Consider the following 20,976-nt stretch of genomic DNA (forward strand, 5'->3'; position numbering starts at 1 on the left):
CCCCCCACCGCCACCCTGAAGTTCATTGTGGTCATCTTGGCCGCCGGGATGGTGGCCTTCATCGGAGCGGTTATCTGCATCATCGCGGCCGTCCACACCGGCTCCTCCAGGGCTGCCGCGGCTCAGCAGCAGCCCGCGACCGACAACCACTCGCTGTACCCGGACGCGGTGGCGCAGACTCCCGGGGGCTCCGCGGCCAGGCCCGGGTCTCTGGGCGCTCTCCATGGTTCTGAAACACCCGAGTCGTCGGCGCCCACGTTCAACATGGGGCTCGGTGGACCGGGGGGGGTCACCGGGCTCACCGGGCACGACCCGGCGGTGAGCAGACTCATCTGCACGCCGATCCCCGCCGGGGACTGCAACCCGAAAAACTTTCAGCAACAAGCGGACGACCCGTCGCTGTACGCCGGCGAGGACTGGGGCTACCTCCGCACCACCGCGGAGGAGCTCCGGCAGACCGTCCTGCAGCAGAAAGACCAGATACTGACCGACCAGAGGACCATCCGGGAGCTGACGGGGAAACTATCCGAGTGCGAGAAGGGGCTGGACGGCGTGGAGAGACGCGGGAGCGCGGCGGGGCTGTGGGGCGGCACAGGCGCGGCGGAGGGGACGCACCTGGAGCGGATCATGGTGCGGGACAGCCCGGTGTCAGCGCCCGACGGTGCCCACCTGCTCACCGCCAGGGCTGTGGATGAGCTGGAGCAGGCGATCACCCAGCTCAAAGACCGCATAGAGAAACTGGAGGTAGGTAGAGAGCGTAGAAGACCCCCCCAGCACATAGATCATCCTCTGCATAAAACAATACCTGACAAGGGCCTCACTAATCCCCCGGAGCTGGAGGATGAGATTCTCCAGCTACATGTAGGAAGTAATGATCAGAGTTGGCACTTCGAGCTGTATTTGTCTCTTCTTCACTCTGTATCCGCTTTATGGATTTGTGAATGTGAGCTTTGTGAAAACAAGGATTTAAAATTTGGAGTTGGCCGAAAGGCTTTGTGTGTGATGTTGGATATTGGCAGCCGGATACAACATGAAGTAAAGCAAGTGATTACATTTGTAAATATCACAATACAGCGGTGGCATATGACAAAAAGGAAGTAAAGCATCTTTTCAATACTTCGCCAAAACAGTGCTTTAAATTATGCATGAATTGATTGCTTTTTTTCCTCCAATGTTGCTCATCTATCAAAGCCAAGATAAGATCGAGATGACAAGTGAGGCAGGTAGAGGGGAGGGGGAGAGGGGAGGTGAGGATAAAGGGGGAGGAGGAAGAGGGGCAGCAGCAGCAGCAGCAGTAAAAAGGAGGAGGGGGAGGAGAGAGTGGAGTAATCGTCCTCTTATCTGACCAGAATCCGATGATGTACAACCTCATTTTTGGCTCAAGAAATTCCATACATAATTCACCAGGTGCCTATATTAGCTGAAAGCGCAGATCCACAGCGTCCTCCTCCGCAGGAGAGTGACTCCTCGCTCTGCGGGAGTTTATCTAGGACATGTCTGTCCACTTCGTTTTCCCCCGTATCCCCACCATCACATGAAAAGCTCAATAATGCCTGAATCCAATGTCCGTGTGTGACGGAGTAAGATGTGAATGGATTTCACAGGTCTCAGTGTGACATTTGAAAGTAAAAGCTGAGTATTTTCCCTCGCCCTCGCTCTGCCTCTTCTACCATTCAAGTCACGTTTCTGTGTACAAGAGCTACTTGGCCTACTTCAGAAACACAGTGTGGTGTTTACATCAGATCCTGCATGTGTGCCGGGGAAGATACAAGAAGAGAGCACATCTGGGAATAGTAGTCAGGTCAAATAACTGTGTTGAGTTTCTTACTATAGCACGGCTTTGTTCTCGCATGTGGTCGACTCAGTCTGTTTTCCTCATCGTGTGTCATGCACACTCTCTTGATGTCCACAGATTTAGCCACAACCAGAAAACCTACACTCACAACCCGTCTTCATCCATCAGGACAGAAAGAAAACAGGAGAATCCAGTTCCACACCAGCCTCCTGCCTGTTTTCTGCTGTTTCACAATTAGCAGTAACATCTAGTCAGATGTGTGAATGTGCTGCCAGTGGTTTTCCCATTTTCAAGCCTTTTTTTTTGTCTTGCGTCATCAGAATGGTTTCCACCGGCAGCTCAGTGACAGAAAGCTCTCTGTGATATAAGGCTGATCCAGCTCCTGTGTGCTGATCCACTGCAGTCTGCTTCCTATGGGCTGATATCTGCATCCAGGACCATTATCTTCCAGCAAAAATGTATTGTCCTTTATCAATACTATAGTCTTTACAACCGATCAAATGAAATATGACTTTTTAACTGGTTTAAAGGGGAATAAAAGCATGAATGGGTGTTAAGGGACTGCAGCACCTTTTGGGGTCAGGAAGCATCTGCAATTCAAATTCAATAATTAATTACTGTGCAGGTTTTGTTTTATTTAGCACCTCAAACGGGGAAAAATGCATAAATTACAGTCTGAGAATATCCCGAGAATTTGCATAAAAATGAGAAGGATGTAATTTGATGACTTAGGAACTGTACGGCAGATACGGACGGTGATGTAATGAGGAAGATAAGAAAGATTTAATGGTTCCCAGGGGATGAATATCTGAACGACTTTGATGATCATCATCATTTTTCCTGCAGAATCAGCGATCAACATTTCCACTTATCCTGATATTTATCTCAACATCACACGAATGATTTGGTGCTAAACATTATGCATTAACCGAAATATCACAGAAAAGCTGAAACAAATCCCCAAATCTGAATAAAAATCAAGATCACACATGAAAATACAATCAACACACATATTTATGTTGTATGGTACTAATGCATGTACACGTGAACATGAGGTTTATTCTGTATACAGACATGTTTTTATGTAAGAGAGGATATTGTAGTTTCTACAGTTTTTTCTCTAAAAATGTTTGCACACCTGCTACGGAGCCAAAACACTGTCTCCATGACAGAGCATATGTTTTCTATTTTGCTGTGTTTTTCTATTTTCCAGTCCATAACATGAAGCATGCATATTATTTAGGGTTCAGTTTTTTGGATGAAGTGAAGCTCACGATGGAAAAGCTCCATCCATCATGTTTCTAATTTGTGAGAAAGGTGACCTGACCTCTGACCTCTTTGCATTATCATGGCCTAGTTGGTGCACATAGCTTTTATTTAATGTTCCGAGTAAAGTGCCTGATATTCTCAGTTTGAATCCCCCTGTGATTCGTCTCGTCTGCACACTGGAAAACAACATTGGTGCCGGATACGCTGGACCACGCCGGTTTTAGGCATTTTGCCGCAGAGTCTGTATTTTCCCACATTTCTTCCCTGGTGGGTTTTTCTTTTTTCAGTGAGGTATTGTGCGGAGGAGCAGAGCAATTTGTTGTTGGCGGAAATTTATTCATTTTCTTGGCAGCCTTTCTGACTTTCAGTTATTTGTTGTGTTACACTTAATTGAAAAGGTCCCTGTAGACATGCGATGACTCAGTTTAATCAAGATCTGCTCAGAAAGCGAAACCTCCTGTATTTAACACTTGGGTACTCGCTTTTATTCTCTTTGTGAACATTTTCATCACAACAGATTTTAAAGTGGCTATAATCTGTATTTCTATACTAAGGATGTTACAGTTGACAATGCAATGTGACAACGGGATAAGGTTCGCTAATGAACCGACACAGAACCACCGACTGGATCTACAGCTCCTCTTGGCTTTACAGAGCTTATTCAGCTCATTGATCAGCCGTCCAGCCCATAACTTCACTGTCCTGCGTCACGCTCGTCACTCTCACAGCTCCATCACGGCCACAGCAGGCAGCTATTTCCTGTGAAACCCCACAGGACACTAACAGCAGACACAAGAGAAACTGCTCAGCCTGTCCTATATTGGTCCGATGGTAACGAAATCTGCCTACTCACATCTCTAAATCAACATGGTGTATCTAATTTGTGTCACTGTTTCTGCACCAATCCGAGAAATAACCTCAAATAGTCACTTCCCACCACTATTCCCTGAAGTAAAACATTGTGTTACAAAGTGAAACCTTATTAAATTAGCCCCTAGTCGTGTCCCCAGGCTCAATCTAATCTTTTAGAGAAATCACTTATTAATTGGGTCTAATTTTGTCTCTCAGAGTCTTGCAACCAGCCACATAATGAGAGCGAACTGCAGATAAACACTGCAGCAAGTGGAGCGACTACGTTTCGGTGTTTTTCTCAGACTGTAAAACCCACACGGCTCACCAGTTTAAAATCCTTTGTCTGCCTCCTCTGCAGTCAGACATTGGCCCGTTTCCTCACAACCAGACGGACGGTAGTATCTCAGGAGCGCATGAGGAAGGCGGGCTGTCTGGCGGCCAGGAGAGGTCGGCCGATCCCGGGCACAGAGCTGGTGCCGACAGGCCCTGGAGGATGGAAGACTTGGAGGGAGAGCTGGAGAGGAAGGTGGAGCTGCTGGAGAAGGAGAGAAAAGCCCTCAGGCTGGAAACTGAGAAACACAGACAGGAAATCGACCAAGGCCTCAGCAAACTGCAGCACCGGATCTCCGGACTGGAGGAAGGTAAGTCAAAGAAAGGAAACACCCAAGACAGAATCACAATGTGTTTGTTTGTGGCTAATGTACAGAGACATTTTTAGAAAGACAATAAAATCCATGTCCTGCTCAAGAAAAATGTGATGAATAAATGATGAAAGCAAAAAGTCCATCTGATAATCTTTCCAGATAACAGTAAATCACCTTATTAATAACTCTGTTTCTCCTTCCCCAGGTGTCTCTGGACATTCCTTCCCTGACGGCTACAGACTGTCCTTCCCCACACGGACAAACTACATGTACGCGGTTGTGAAACACTCCATCCCGAAGCTGCGGGCGCTCACCCTCTGCCTGTGGCTGCGGCCCACGGAGGGAGGCATCGGGACGCCTCTGTCCTACGCCGTCCCTGAGCAGCCCAACGAACTGGTGCTGCTGCAAGGCCTGCACACCCCCACCGAGTTGCTCATCAATGACAAGGTACTGCATGTGCTTTGAGCTGCAGGGTCTTTGAAATGTCACGGGACCGGGCATGTACTGTGTCTGTCCTGTGTGTCTGTCCTGTGTGTCTGTCCTGTGTGTCTGTCCTGTGTGTCTGTCCTGTGTGTCTGTCCTGTGTGTCTGTCCTGACCTTTCTGTTTGGTGGTAGGTTTTTGTTGTGTTTCACGATACATAAATGGGTCTTATGAAAATTATTCAGGGGTTAAATTCCTTAAATTCATTTATAACTCTTCTTTTGCTTCTTTTGCTACTTAAATAAATGTAAAATGTTAAAATACATATTAAATATTCTCAATTACATGGTATCAAATACAAGGTCCATATGTAGTGAGTGTGTGCTTGATTGTGTCCAACACTTTTGCATGTATTCCATATATGAACTAAATTTATACTAATGCTAATTATTCAATGAGTGTCAATATGTTTATGACAGTAATACACAACTAATTTAGAATTTGTCAGGAAGATGCAATCGTGCAGCCACAGAAACATTTGAATTAGGAATTTCAGAGCACCATCTGTTCATAAAGCTCCTGAAAGACACAGCTACTGAATCTGAGAGGCTGCAGCACTAATATGTGGGAGACAAACTGTCCGAGGCTCATCCGCTCTTTTAGATTTCAACAACCGTAGTGCATTTAAAACCCATTCTAGCCTTGATTAGGATTTCACGTCTATTACAGGAGAGGAAGTGCTTTGTATTAGCATACAAATAAGAGAACAAATCACCGAAACAGCCACTTTAGCAGACAAGGTAAAAAAAGCCTAATTTGCACGTTTAAATGACAAACTAAGGTACGGCCCTGACAGCTTTGCAGGGTGGTGTAGTGCAGCGCTGTGGCTGCGGGTGTAACTCAATGAAATCATTATGGTAATAGATGCCTGAAGGAAAAGCTGTGTGTCCTTGGAGGCAGCAGAAAGTCTTTGGGACCAGGAAAACCTGTTCACACCTGCCATTGACATTTGCCTTGGGTGAGCCAATCACGAAAGGAAAGTACTGGCGTGCACCGAAAAGGCACCGAGGACACATTGACATCCAATCATTCTGGAAACCTTCAGGGCTGGTGCATGTTCTTATTGTAGTGTCTATGTGTCCAGGGCCACGCTGAAGAACCGCAGACTTTAATGACGTCAGCTGTGTGAGTGGAGATTTACACTCGTTTGTAATCGTGTGAGCTTGATTTGTCCGAACATCTGAAAAGCACACAGAGATAAAGAATGAGTCCATCAAGCATCTTGGGTATAAACCATGCAAGAACAATAAAACATGCAAAAAGAATCTCACTGCACTCATGTCTGATAATATGCGTTGCAGTCATTTGAAACTACCAGGATACAAAAAACAACTTTATCCAAACATTGTCTTTGCTCTTTCCTTTCCTAGGTGGCGCAGTTACCTCTGAACCTCACCAGAGGCAGCTGGCAGCACATCTGTGTGAGCTGGAGCCAGAAGGGGGGAGTGTGGCAGGCGTACCAGGGGGGGAAGCTGAGGGGCGAGGGCCACGCGCTGGCCGCCGGACATCACATCAGGCCCGGGGGAGTCCTCATACTGGGGCAGGAGCAGGTGAATGGAAGGAGTTTGAAGTGGTTGGAGGTCGATAAAGCTGTTTACTCCACAAGAAATCTAATCAGCACTAGAAACAAGAAGTGACTTAGCACCTGTAGCTGTGGCTCCATTCACTTCAGCTAATAAATATATAGTGGATACAATGAATAAAATACAGCTTGAGCTTTTAAGAGACACTGAAAATCTACAAATTCAGTTTAGTTTAGAGCACAGTACTAAGTGTTAAGATGGTAAGAGACTGAGATATATATATGAGCAAACGTCCAGGAAACTACTGGCAACAAGCTGGCTTCTTGTTTTGTAGTTGTCATATCATATCTGTCACTTATCCCACCCGTCCACAGTTTGGCCCGAGGCAGCAAAAAGTTGAAGCTGAGCCTTTATGAAAGTGTGTGGAAGTTTCTAAACGCACCTGACGACACTTCTCTCTCTCCAGGATTCCCTCGGTGGAGGATTTGACTCATCCCAGGCCCTGGTTGGAGAGCTGTCTCAGGTGGGCCTTTGGGACCGGGTCCTGTCCTCGAGCCAGGTGGCCAGCTTGGCTCGCTGCGGCAAAGTGGCCCATGGGAGCGTTGTCCCCTGGACGGAGAACGGAGTCAGTGTTTATGGGGGAGCCAGCAAGGACCCGGGGGAGCCGTGTGCTAAACACAGCAGGAGCTCTCAGTGACCGACAGGGAAGCGGCTTTGAGGAGAGGGATGTGAAAGAAAGGCCTGGATGGGGGGGTAAAGTTGTAGCCATTTGAAAACACTAGGATTCCATCTGTCCAATGTTAGCACTGCGACGCTCGAACCAACTCTGTGGCATCGGACTGACGAGAGTTTAAATAATGGAAAATGAAAAAGCAAATATCTACACGACACAGTAAAGGCTTTGCACAATCCGTCATGGAGGTCCGATGGAGAATTGTGCAACACAACACGACGGGATTCCTGATGATCACAGCTGATGTTTCTGTCACTTTTAAAGCAACGTGTACTTAAAGTGAGTTGAAGAATTTACTTTTAGATGTTTCAGATTTAGACGATTATAATTAAAAGCTTTTTGATGGCAGAGCAGTTATCTAGTTATCTAATGAGCCTAATGCTGAATAAACTTCGCTGACCAGCACTCGAATGATTAAATAGCTAAGAAGCTTCCATTAGCAATATCCTAATTTGAAGATTCTAAATGACTTCCTTGCAGAGGAGGAATATCCCTCTGATGTCTGCAAAGTAAATCTGAAGCTGCCATCAGATGAACTTGCAACAAGCAAAAAAGGGGAGAAACACTTCTGCCCTGGTTCTGTGACAAAATGAAGCTTGATACTTCTCATTTGCTTTATCTTGTTTAGTGTAAAAATGACAATTCAAACACTTTCTTCAACCAGCAGAGAAAACAGGGGGTTTCTGGTCGTGCACCAAGAAAGAGTGAAGTGTAGAATTGATGTTTATACACTTTTAGTTTTAATTAAAATCAAAAAAACAAGATACAGCACGTTGATTTGTGAGCTCTGAAGGTGTTTAAAGGCTAATTATGCTATAGCTGTATAACCTGGTGGCAGTATTCAACTGGACAAGAAGGCAAATGAGCTTTTCTTAATGACAATAAACTTTTGAAAAATCAAAACTGTGCAGAAAGAAGCTGAAGCTGTAATAAATTCAAAGAGCTGCTCCCAGCTGTTGCAGCCCCGCGATCTCTTGACCTCCTCCACGGCTCCCAGAAGTGGAGCCAGCTGAAATCCCCCCATGACCAGCAGGCGCAGACTGGAGTTAATTAAGGGCTGTGAAAGCTTTAGAGTGGGGAGTCAAGGTAAGGTGATGAAAAATGTTGCAGGAAGTGGAGGGAATGTTAAGCAGCGAGGAGCAGATGACGAAAGAGGGAGGAAAGAGGGAGGACAGGGGGGAAAGAGGCGGACGGGATCGAACGCTTGTTTTGGAGCGATGCTACATTGTTTTCACCTCTGCATGAGTTATTCATATACTTGTAATGTCTCGCCACTGCGATGTGTCGCTCAGCAGTTTCACAGAGGAGGACAGTGCCTCATGAATCAACGCCTGTATTTTGTGTTCTCGTGCGAAGGCCTGAGCGTCTCTTTTGTTCTGTAAATGAGCTACGGAAAACAAATCCAAAACAAGACATGTAATCCCTAAGGAAAACACCTCCACTGGCAGAATGATGCATTTACACGTTTCTTGACACGCCTCTGGCCCATTTATGTCATTCTGCAAGGAAACGTTCGGCTTCTCTTGGAGTAAACTTTAAATTCACGGCCTTGAATGCAACACTCACACTTTTGCTCTCATAAATGATCATAACCCAACCACAGTTATGAATATCGACTGTTTTACAGATGCAACCGCTCAGTTATACGTTGTTATAACTCAACAAACTGTTATACTTTATGTTTGCATCCCGTCTCATCTATCTTTTGTTTTAGTTTTTTTACTCCAGACACATCCAGACACTTATTCTCACTCGCTCTGTGACACATGCTGTTCGGTACAGATTGTTCATTTCAACATTTCCCTCTCACAGCATAAAAAATAATCCTTAGTGGAAAGTGCCTGTCAGGGTGTTTGTACCCATGTAAACAAATCATCAAACGCATCCTCCCGATGAAAAAATTCACACTGCGAGATATTTTGAACTCATTAAGCATCAGTGTCTCTGCGGATTCCCCCCCGTTGGTTTTGTTTTTTAGGATTTAAGGGATTTGACAAAACATTTGAAAACACCGACGCGGGACTTAAAGTGTGCGGATCTGCCGAGCTGATGCTGAATCAGGTCAAAAAATCGTCTCGCGGTGCTTTGATGATTCGTCTGAGTCTGCAGTGTTATGATCAATATATATGCCTGGTGTCTGTTCAGCTCGCGTCGGAGCTTTTTGGGGCTTTTTGATAGTCGTGCAGCATTTTTACGTTCATGATTGTTGAAACTGAAGCTTTTTAACTCTATCGGCAACGTTTGTCTTTTCTTACATGACTATTCAGTTTGTTTTTTTTACTGTATGCATCGGAATCTGTCTATTTTCATGTTGTCGTTTGTATAAATAATGTGCGTCCGTGTCTTGTACGGTGTTGTGTTGTTACTGAATATGAGTCGTGTGCAAACCTCAAATCTTTAATAAAGTCTTAATTTTTAGACGTAAAGAACGTGGTTGTTTTTCTCAGTGACTTTGAGCTTCACAAACCAAGTGAAGAGCTTTCCAGGCTCTACAAGAAAAATACTTATTACAATGACAGAAGCGAAGCATCACTGGTTGTCAGAGGCTTCTGTTCATTCACGTTACGAGCAGATTAAAAGGAGAGGACTTCAAGGAGAGGAGCCCAGAGAGCCTCCTCCCTCCGGTGCTGCAGCTGCATGAAAACACAATGAGTTACGAGTAAATGAAGCATCTTAAAGATCCGGTGAGTCATGTGTTGTGACTCAGCCGCTCGTCCAGATGATAGAAAACAGGTTGTATCTCTGCAGCACACGTCTCAGAGGCACAGAGAGTTCAGGACGTCAGGTTCAATGAAAGTCTAACTACACTGTGTACTACGTGCAGTGAACACAAACGTGTGGTTTCTCAGTGATGTTGCAGGAGCACGGATGTGGAAACAGGGTGTCATGAGACCTGCAGCGAGAATGATCAGCACCCGCTACTGAATCTGACGTGTTTGCTGTGCCACATTTTAAATTTGCATGTTTAATTCTTTGGTTTGAGTTTCATCAGGTTCAGTGTGCAGTGCACGCATCAGTACATTGCCACAGGGAAGCTCACGACTCCTCCCCAGCGCAGGTGTCAGGTGTTTCCCAATCTGCAACCGGAGCAAACTGAGTGATGGCTGTTGGCAGAAAGGGAGCAGAGCTGAGCCGAGCCGAGCCGAGCCGAGCCGAGCCGAGCAGCCTCTTCGTGGAGGGAGAGGATCCCTGCATGGACTGTGGAGCTGGAGCGTTCTTGTGGAAAAGGAAAGTAAACCTCTTTGTTTTTTTAAAGAACATTGGGTCTGGCCTGGGCTTTTTTTAAATGACAGATTTTTTTACCAAAAGAGGGAAATTTACTTTTTATTGTATCTGTCCAACAACTCCTTGGAGTGGACAGTTGATTTCCTCATGAAGGACCCTGCAGGGACAGGAGCCACTGGACCGAACAGTGCAAACCTAACTACGTTATATTACAAAAGCACACCCGAACGTGTCGAGGTGGGTTCCACTTTCCCTCTTTAAAAGGAGGCAAATACACTGGAAGTGAATTAATCCTATTGTTTCCTTTTGCCCAGAGTCTGCACCAGCTGGACCAGTTTGAGCCGACCCCACCTCCATTGATTATTGCGATTTCAAGAACAATTTAAAAAAGAGAAATAAATTATTCAATCTGGTTTGTCGTGGTGGTTTTATATCTGGTCACAGCGACGAGAGGTCAGAGATCCTCACCCTAACCGGGGGGGGGGAAAACCCCAGAGCAAAGGGAAAGGAGTTAAAATAACCTGCATATATCTGCTAATTTCAGAGTAAAAGAGATGGAGTTAATATGTTATATTTTGGTTATTTTATTAAAAACTAAAGTGTAATATAAAAATGGAGCATTTGCATTGGTTTTGATGTGTCAGACTATTTCTTGGCCAGAAACGCTAACTCCACTGTTGCCTGTGCCGGTTGCTTGGAGCAGAGGAATAATGAGTATTTCATGAAATCCCATAATAAGTCAAATAACTCTCAGCAGTGTAATCTTTCAAATACTGCAGGTTTTATGTTGTATTGCATTAAATCGTGTCAGCATCAGCGTGTAATCTCCATGTCTCCACTTTGTCTGTATTAAAATAGACTCGTCTGATTCTCACTCTCCCGTCTGTGTCGTTCTCACCCTCCTCTTCTTCTCACTCCTCCTCTCCTCCTCCTCCTCCCAGTGGCAGACCCTGCACCCCCCTCTCCTCCTCCCTCTCTGCCACCTGCTCTTCACTCAATCCCTCATGTCGCTTTTCTCATCCGGTCCTTCAGCCAGGACGCTCTTAACACAGCTCCCGACGAAAATAAGACACATACACAGATGTTCTGATACGATTCTTTTCTTCCTGATACCCACTCTGATACCTGGACTTTGCATATCGGCTGATGCAGAGCAGCGACCCAGAACCTGTGCATTTAAAAACATAACTTATATATATATATATAACATATTTTAACGCTACTAAACCAGTATGAAAGTAATGATTGCTAAACCCTTTTAAAAAAACAAGTACAGAGAATGAAAACTTCTTTTATTACCTAGTTTAACCGTCATAACTGAAAGAATAAATAAAAACAGGAATGCAGATCAATTGCTTCCTTTAAATAGCTGTTAAAGTGCAGTCATCATTTATCTAATAAAATAAAAATCTTTACGTTTTAATACCTCACAGTTTTACTTGTGGGGAGAGATAATACCACATTCTATAGCTCTTGGTTAATGCTGCACTATCTGCTATTTTGGAGCAGTAGAGAAGAAGAGGTGGTTTCCGGTAAAAGGATCGATACATGGATTTCGCAGATGAACGACCCAGGTTTTAATTGGTATCGGAGGCTGGTGTTGGTCTGGGAACATCCCTGCCCAGCACAGGGCTCAGGCCTGTTTAACGCAGGTTATAATCAGTGTGTGTTAGCAGTTTCTCACACACACACTAATGAGGTTAGCAGGACTTTGACTCGGTTTACTTCTAAGTTGTGTGACACCGACCAGCTGACTGAGTGTCTGGCACGAGCAGGAGAGCCGCTGATGGACTTAAGTTGTAAGTCCGTTACTGAGAGAGAGGATTGCGTGAACAAACGGTGCTGAGTTGTGTCTTATCCACTGGAATAGTTGGAACAGATTGACTCTCGCTAATTGGAGATTACAGATATTGCTGCTGTATCGTTCTTTACCCCTCAGTGCTGGGATATTGCCTTTTTTTCACTGTCAGTCACCGGATTGGCTCGTCATTTCATCACCATTGTGTGAACAAGGACCTCAGAGAAAATCCCCAAAATGATGTTGACATGACTTATGTCTCGAGGCGGAGAAGCAGTGATAAATGGATTTGCTTTTAAATCCCTACTCGTATGTCTCTTTGTTCTGACAAACCGGGCGTGCTTGTGCTCTTCAGCGTCAGACCACAGTTTCCTGACATATCTGCACAGATGACAGATTGGAGACGGAGATACTCAAGTAAGTTTCCTGTCACAGTCGGTATGTAACAGCTTATGGAGCGTTGGGTGTTAATTTCTTTTTGCACATTACACTTAGGGGCTGGTAACTTTGCTTTTCTCGCCGAATCGTAAAAAGCTACAGTGCAGTGGCAGCATCGGGCGTGTGAAAGGAAACACGACACAGGACGCTCTGACAGTAATGGACACGCTGGCTGCGGCAGGGATTTAACCTGTGACCTTCCGGTTCCTGTAAAAACCTCTATGATCACCAGGGCGCGCCATATTTAGCATTCAATACTTATCATCCACAGGCAGAGGAGGATATTCCCTGTTGGATTACTCCTCCCTATCTAATCCATAATGTTCCATCTAGGAACACATTGTAATCCCGTAATCCTTGGAATGGATGGTCCAACAAACACAGCAGAAGAACTGGTGGGACAGCACAAACTCAAAAAGATGAATCAGTCTGTGTCCTGGTTGTCTTCGACTGTCGAGCTTCCTTCACAGGGAATCAGAGTCAGAATGTGCTGCCTCTTTTATCGAGATGTTTTTTAATCAGATCGAAAAGATATATAAATATTTGTTTTAATGATCAAGCAGATATGCAACAGAGAAGCAGCTTTTGACTCGTCAGCTGTGTGTGTGTGTGTGTGTGTGTGTGTGTGTGTGTCTGTGTGTGTGTGGCGCTCTGCTGGGATTTGACTTCAGGGGGAGAAACGATTCATTTACAGACGCAGTAAATATTGATTGAACTTTCCCATCGGAAATTAAGTAATATATTTTCACTTTAGCTCGATATATTTTTCATGCTCTGCCAGCACAGGATTCACACACAGAGAACTGAAAGGCCGAGCACTTTGACACCAGCAGCTACAGAAGCTCTCGAATCTCGTCGTCTTTCCCAAGATGACATTTAGTTTGTGAACGTGAAGCAGCAGCAGTAAGAAATCTAATGGAAACGACGTGTGTAGATGGGCCACTGCTTTATGTAATTATGGTAAATCCTAACCATGTGCAAGGTCTGAGTTTCAACATTTTTTAAGGGTTATCACTATTCACAATAAACCGATTCATCACTTTCCATTTTCGGTGATCCACCTACTCAGCCTCCACATGGCAGAGCACCAGAATCATTACAACACACACACACACACACACACACACACACACACACACACGCTCACGGTCCAAATTGCCCACAGAGGCTCCATCTGGACAGGAACAGGCTTTGCTCTTCCTCCGTCTTTGTCGCCCTCTTCACATCTCGTATTCCTCCCTCGCTTCTCTCTCCCTGCTCGGCTCTACCGATGCAGCACTCATTCACACACATGTAGGTGGCCTTGTGTAACTCACGCAACGCAGCCAGAGTTGTTGGGTTTGTTTCCTGTGCAGCCGCAGCGGTTAAGAATACATACGCACTCAGGTGCTTTGACTACACCCACACCCAGAGTGAGCTTTATCATAAATACATCTGCGTTTGTTTGTTTGTTTCATCTCTTGATACTTTAATCCAATAATCACACAGGTTCTTCTTATTGAGCGTCTTTACATTCATCTCAGTATTTTGTTGCACTTTGGAGAAAACCTTCTTTCACACATTTTGCTGCAGTTGATTGTTTTATCGATCTTCTCTAAGACACCAGAGTAACAATACGTATTATTGATTGAGAAAGTGATTAAACACGTAGTCTCATGGATCATGATTATTAATGTTTTTATTATCAGTGTACAAACACACAACTGTGCATTTTAAATATAAGTTTTGTTGTTTTAACTCAAAGTTTGTTTAGCACCAGTCGAATTGTAAAAAGGGGAAAATGATAATACTTTAAATAAGCCTGAATCTAGTTCTATACGTTCTATATGCAGCTGACACAGATCTTGTGGGATCCAGATTGATCAGGTATTTCCAAACTGCACTGATGGTTTAATATAGCAGCAAAAAAAACAAGGTGTCACTCGATGGAAGCTTCGCAACTCCCACTTCTTTTCGTGTGTGGGTTTCTGGACAATAGAGATGTCGACCGCTCGGAGCGGAGAAATCAGTTCCTCAGGATCCAGGGGATGGTCTGTGTCTGGGTTTTCTTTTTGCTTTGTGCTTTGCTTTACATTTTGTGCGTGTATTTGTTTGTGTTTTCATATCTTTTCAATGAATGAAATGAAAATAAATTAATCACACAAACAGCCGTATCTCTCTCTCTCTCTCTCTCTCTCTCTCTCTCTCTCTCTCCTTACATAACATCCTTCTCTCTCTCAACCTTTTGTCTCTCACTCCTTCCTATGCGATGGCGTGAGCAGATGCATGATCATTTTTGAAGCATGTAGTATAATCAGGGACGGCTTTGGTTCTGTTGTCATGATTGTGTGTATGTGTGTGTGTGTGTGTGTGTGGTTAATTTTTGTAGGCACGAAGTGTTTTATATTATCACTCTTCTTATTTCGAATTTTGATTTTGGTTTTACATCTTTCCAACGAGACCTTCTTGCACGGGCGAGAAATAAAAGTGTAAAAGTGTTGCTATAAGTAAATGTACCATGTGCCCCTTGCTGAAATATAAATGTGTTTCCAGACACAGAAACCTTTCAACCTTCTTGTTGCATTTCAAGGTTTCAAGAATAGACCGGTTTAAAAATGTATCTGTCTCCGTGTTTTGTCCTCCAAATATTGTCTGAGTGAGCGCACAGGCCGTGTCCTCTGAGGGCTCTTCATGCCATCTGCGGGAAATTGATGTTCTGCCTGCTAGAAAGACACAAACACAGACACAAACACACACACACAAACACAAACACACACCTACTCATGGCTCAAGTCTTGACTTTTTGCCGACAACCTTATTTCCACTCTCTCTCTCCCCCCTCTCTCTCTCTCTCTCTCTCTCCCTCTCTCTCTCTCTCTCTCTCTCTCTCTCTCTCTCTCTCTCTCTCTCTCTCTCTCTCTCTCTCTCTCTCCCTCTCTCTCTCTCTCCCTCTCCCTCTCTCTCTCCCCTCTCCCTCTCCCTCTCTCCCTCTCCCTCTCTCTCCCTCTCCTCCCTCTCCCTCTCCCTCTCTCTCTCTCTCTCTCTCTCTCTCTCTCTCTCTCTCTCCCTCTCCCTCTCTCCCTCTCCCTCTCCCTCTATCTCTCAGCCCTCGACTTGATGAGTAATGGATTCTCCACAATCGCTGATGAAAGTCATTAATTAGAAATCATGAGCGTGCATCAGCAGCTACACTGGTGCAGCTCTGTGAGTCATGAGCTCCATCTTCCAACGCTCTCTCTTTACCTGTGTGTTGGTTTTTTGTACACACAACTGAGACGGACTCACATGTGCATCAGAAGCAAGGACCTCGCCTCCGTGGCTCCATCTGCTTTGTATCTCTGGCTTCATTTCTGGATAGTGGAATGAAATGGAGACGGGTCCTCCATCTTTTCATACAGTCCATGGACACTATCCTCACACTGACTGAGCTGCTGCTGGGAGCTTTTCACTTATAGGCAAACATATTCCTCCATCACAGGCCGACCACCTGCGGCTGTGCTTGTGAGCTGTGATGACCTCTGACCTCTTCCATGTCTCTGTGGTGACACTGTTGCTCTGACACCTACAGGGCTCTGCAGGAGCAGTGCAGGGCTGTGAGTCCACTTTGACATGAATCAGAAAACAGCTGAAGGATGAAACTCCTGCAGGCTCGGTTGAGCAGGGGCAGTTAACCTGAAAGCTGTTAGCTGACACAAAGGACAAGACTGTCTACACTGAAAAGCACCTGTGGACGACCCGATAGCTAAATAGTTAGCCTAGCATGAGAAATGGGTGCACACTCCCTGAGCAGCGAGTCTCTGGTTTGAATCCCGGCTGAACCCTCATCCCCACATCTCCTGTTTGTCCCTTCACATAAAGGCACAAAAAACAGTAGATAATATCAATGAAAATAAAAGATACTGTGGTTGACGGTTAGTTTATGATTTCATAAATTTCCTTTTTGAGTTTATAGTACTTTATCATTTTCTCTCCAACTTTGGGAAAGGAAAAGAACTTCCAAAGAATCCAAAAGAAACTCCTCGAGCAGACTCCCAGCGAGAGTTAAAATAAGTCAGTTTAATGTTTTATTTTTAATGGATTAGTCATCAAGTCAGTGTCAGTGAAGTGCTTTATGAAAACGAAAGATTCTGTTCAAGTCGATCTTGAATCTTGAAAAACAAGTTTTTGTATAGTCTTCATGTTATTCTTGCTGGGGTTGTGCTCTGTTTGATAAATCTACCTCAATGCTTTGCCCTCCCTTCCTTCCTTCCTTCCTTCCTTTCTTCCCTTCTTCTCTCTCCATCCCTCCATCCTTCCTAATGTCTCCTCGTGCACATTCATATACAACACAGATCCACATATACAGCGACAGCCGATGACAGATCGTCTCATGTGGAGATGCAGGATTAGATTATCCCACAAGCTGTCACCTTGAAAATGGATGAGGAGCGGGAGACAATAAGAGGAGAGGGGTGTGGGGTGTGTGGGGGGAGAGAAGGGGAGGAAAAGGGGAGAGACACATGTAAGGTTATGAAAGATGGATGGAGTGGAGAAATGTAGATGGTGAGATTAGAATGAATCCGCTGGGAATACGAGACGGCTGGAATCCGGAGGGGTTTAATATGATTTTCCACTTTGCTTATACATGTTGTTTGTTGTTGCATTATACTCTGCCTCTGTGTGTGTGTGTGTGTGTGTGTGTGTGTGTGTGTGTGTGTGTGTGTGTGTGTGTGTGTGTGTGTGTGTGTGTGTGTATCAAACCCATTGTAGCTCTAACTCTAGTTGGTATTCCACACGAGTTCCCTCCTTGAGGTCTCACGCTCCTCCAACATCTATCGCACCTCTCCTCCCCTCCCTCCCTCTCTCCTCCTCATGTTTTCCGTCTTGTTTCCTTCTGTTCTCCATTTGCATCCGTCCCCTCTTCGTCTTAATTTGTGCCTCTTGCTCGCACCTGTTATGCCTCCATCCCTCCCGTCACCCCTCCCCCCTCACCCGCTCTCTCCCTTTCGTCTCCCACGTCTCTCGACCCTCCCGTCCCACCCGTTGAAATATTCATGTCTGTATAGTGGGAGTGCAGCAGCGGCAGCATTGGAAGCCGAAGCCACAGGAGTCAACGCTTTCAAAGACATCAAGGCCTCTGAGCTCACTGAGAGAGCGAAAGAGAGAAGAAGAGGGAGCGAAGGAGAGAGGGACAGGGGGAGGGAGCGGGAAGAAGAGAGAGAAGAGGTGAAAGTAGAAGGGAGCATGTGGAAGAGAGCAACAGAGAGATTAGAGGTGAAGAGAGGGAGTCAAAGACGAAGAAGGAACTCCATTACTTCAAACACCGAGCAACACATGATGAAACAGCCTTTTTTGCATTTCACACACCTGCAAACATACTGTAGCTCAAACACAAAGAGAGCGAGAACCACAGAGAGCTGCGGCGCCGCTCACACTTCAAACATCGGCCGACACTTGATTAAACACTTGGCTCTCTTTGTATTCCACACTCACACACACCTAAAAGAGAAAGGAGAAAACTCCAGGGTGCTCATCAGGCAACTTCAAGCTGTTTTTACCCACACGAGTACACGTGGATGCTGATTTTACATGCATTCAGCTGCTATAGAGCATCAGGACCAAGTACACACACACAAACACCAGGACTCAGAGGCTTTCATCGGTCAGCCCCTCCCCAGGATCCAAAAGACCCTCTGCTGCCCGTTCACCCTCTAATGTGCCAGATGTGATGCGGAACCCACTTTGTCTCATTATCCTGAGTTTGCACAACGGAGTGGGGTCCGCGCTGCCGCTGGATAAAGCACACGCTCCAATTAGGTGCCAAACTCTGGGTTGTTTCCAAGCAACCTACATGAAGCCGCGAGTGCTGCGAGCGAAACGGGGCTTCAAAGCTTTGAAGGATGTTTTTCACTCTTTGAATGGGAGTGTTGGAGCGAGTTTTGTTGCGCGCGTGAATGGGTACAAAAGAAAAGAAAGCTACAGATATTTAAAACATCCTATTATACTTCTATCTCCTGACATCCTGCAAAAAGATCATCAGCACTGACAGAGCGGATGCAGCTGATTGGAGGATGGTGACGTCACTGATCTGCCACACGATCTTTTCCTTTTGGTGCCTGTTGTTAAGAGGCTGAACCTGAAGTGACCTCGGGTGAGAAAACACGAGGGATCCATAACATATCACATTACATAACACCACACGGCAGTTAGTGATTCTGTCTCACACGCTGAGCTCTCATGACGTCTTGTGTGTGAAAGTACGTCCTGCACGTTCAGACCCAGTGTAGCCGCTCTGGCCTGACACGCCATTCTGCTGCCACCTCCGCGTTGTGTAAAAATGAAGAATGAGGTGAGGGTCGCTGCCGCCCTGTCGACCAGGGAAGATTTATTCTGTGCGAAACACTATAACATCAACAACTCTTGTTTCTACATGCACACCATCATCCGAGGAGAGCAGCAGGAAGCGACACGTCACACAAGAACAACACAAGATTATTTCACCTCGGTTCCTTCAACTGCCACAGACGCTGTTTATTTACAGACGGCACCACGCACCATCCTGCTGCCTCAACTGTTCGCTAATGCATATTTATCCACGGCTGAAAATAGTTCCAGACAAATGCTCTATTTGCTGCTTTTTTTTGGGTCATGTCTGGTAAAATGTGCAGTCGCAAGCTGTTGTGAGAAACCATTTAGCCTTGATTAAAAATGTAACGATATAACTGTGAGCCACTTTAAACTTTTATGTCTGCAGTGGGAGCCAATAAGTTTGGGGATGAGTTTCACAGGCAGAACGGAGAAGTCAGAAAAAGGGCTAATAAACGACATATAGAAATATAGCAACTGTCATTATAGGTAACTAGTTATTATAGACTCGGGTTTCCTGTCTGGGCATCTTATCTTATCTTATCTTATCTTATCTTATCTTATCAACTATTTCAATGTTCCAGTGACTCATACTGGAGATTGCGATGAAAGTTGTTGCACACAGTCATGTTCCCCACAGGAAGGACTTTAATTCCTTTGGTGAATCCTTATTCATTATTTATATATCATTTATTTTATTTTATTTTATTTTTCTTGTGATGGCGCAGTGGAACAGCGGTTAGCACGGTTGCTGCACAGCAATAAGTACCTTGGTTTGAATCCCACTTTGATCAGGGGTCTTTCTTTATGTAGCCTCTCGCCCCAATATCAGCCGGGATTGTCTCCAGCCCTGATTGGCAGTACAGAGAACATGTAGTTCACAGTTGTGGTAAAACTCTTTGCATCCAAACACATTCTCAGCTGCATTGAAAAATACATGACAACATCAGACCGTGAGTTTAATGAATCATTAAACAGAAGCTCCAGTTACATGCAGAGATCATCTCAGTTCTGCAACGTTATTCTGAAGATTCTCAAAACTTTGTATGTTTACTCAGTTTACTCAAACATGACAAATAATAATTTGTCTGCATAATCTAACAAGTCGTCTGTTTACCCACTCGTTCTGTGTGTGTGTGTGTGTGTGTGTGTGTGTGTGTGTTTACGCACCTACATTGTGATCTCATTTGTGACAGTCAACAGTTGTTTACATGTAATGAAACGTTCACATTTCCATACCGCAGCATATTTTCTGCTGTATTGGCAATCATTAGCCTATTCTACTGGGACCTGCTGCAACATACATAATATATTCTCTCTCAGAGCAAACTTGGCTAATTAACAGAAACGTACGGTGTAGTTGGCTAATTAACAGTATGCATGAGAATGATTTTTAGCCCTCGGAGGAGAGAAAACAGTGAGAGTCAGAGACAGGGATTTAGTCATAGCAGGAAATATAATGGATGGTTTATGGTAAAAAAAAAAAAAGGGGGAGAGGGAGCAGGAGGAGAAGACAGGTTCAGAGAAAGAGAGACTTTGTTAAAGAGATGAATATTTGATTTAATCTGGACTCCTTTGGAATATCAATTCATTTCTCTCTGTGCACCTTAATGTGCTGCCGGTATCAAACTCTTCAGAACAGAAGAGGCAGCTCACCGTTTCTGGCATCTCTTTCATTTTCAGGGAGTTAATAAAAATATAAAAACCTCCGTGAATTCCCAAACGGAAACAAAAAGCACATCAAGCCACATCGTCTGGAAACCAGGGGAAGACATTATTTGGTCTCCGGAATGAGACACAGGGGAGGGAACACAACAAGAAGAGGAGAGAGAGATGGAGAAAATAATAAAAGAGCTCTGCATACGGGTGAAGGAATAATTCAAGGTGAGAGGA

General features: G+C 44.9%; 1 protein-coding gene across 1 annotated transcript; it reads left to right on the forward strand.

Moving 5' to 3' along the window:
- cbx6b (chromobox homolog 6b) lies at nucleotides 1-9,724 on the forward strand. The gene is made up of 5 exons (XM_035181791.2): nucleotides 1-744; nucleotides 4,275-4,557; nucleotides 4,766-5,007; nucleotides 6,413-6,592; nucleotides 7,032-9,724. Exons 1-5 carry the CDS (start codon nucleotides 49-51, stop codon nucleotides 7,260-7,262), a joined length of 1,632 nt encoding a protein of 543 aa, XP_035037682.2. The 5' UTR covers nucleotides 1-48; the 3' UTR covers nucleotides 7,263-9,724.
- The last annotated feature ends 11,252 nt before the right edge of the window (nucleotides 9,725-20,976 follow it).

This window comes from Hippoglossus stenolepis, chromosome 16 (genome assembly GCF_022539355.2).
Source record: "Hippoglossus stenolepis isolate QCI-W04-F060 chromosome 16, HSTE1.2, whole genome shotgun sequence".
In the NCBI taxonomy this organism is placed as follows: domain Eukaryota; kingdom Metazoa; phylum Chordata; class Actinopteri; order Pleuronectiformes; family Pleuronectidae; genus Hippoglossus; species Hippoglossus stenolepis.

Bases quoted from the DNA above. Each gene is read 5' to 3' on its own strand.
- cbx6b (XM_035181791.2), top strand. From the start codon at position 49: ATGGTGGCCTTCATCGGAGCGGTTATCTGCATCATCGCGGCCGTCCAC. The intron at 4,558-4,765 runs GTAAGTCAAAGA...CTCCTTCCCCAG, and splicing joins GATCTCCGGACTGGAGGAAG to GTGTCTCTGGACATTCCTTC. The intron at 6,593-7,031 runs GTGAATGGAAGG...CTCTCTCTCCAG, and splicing joins TCATACTGGGGCAGGAGCAG to GATTCCCTCGGTGGAGGATT.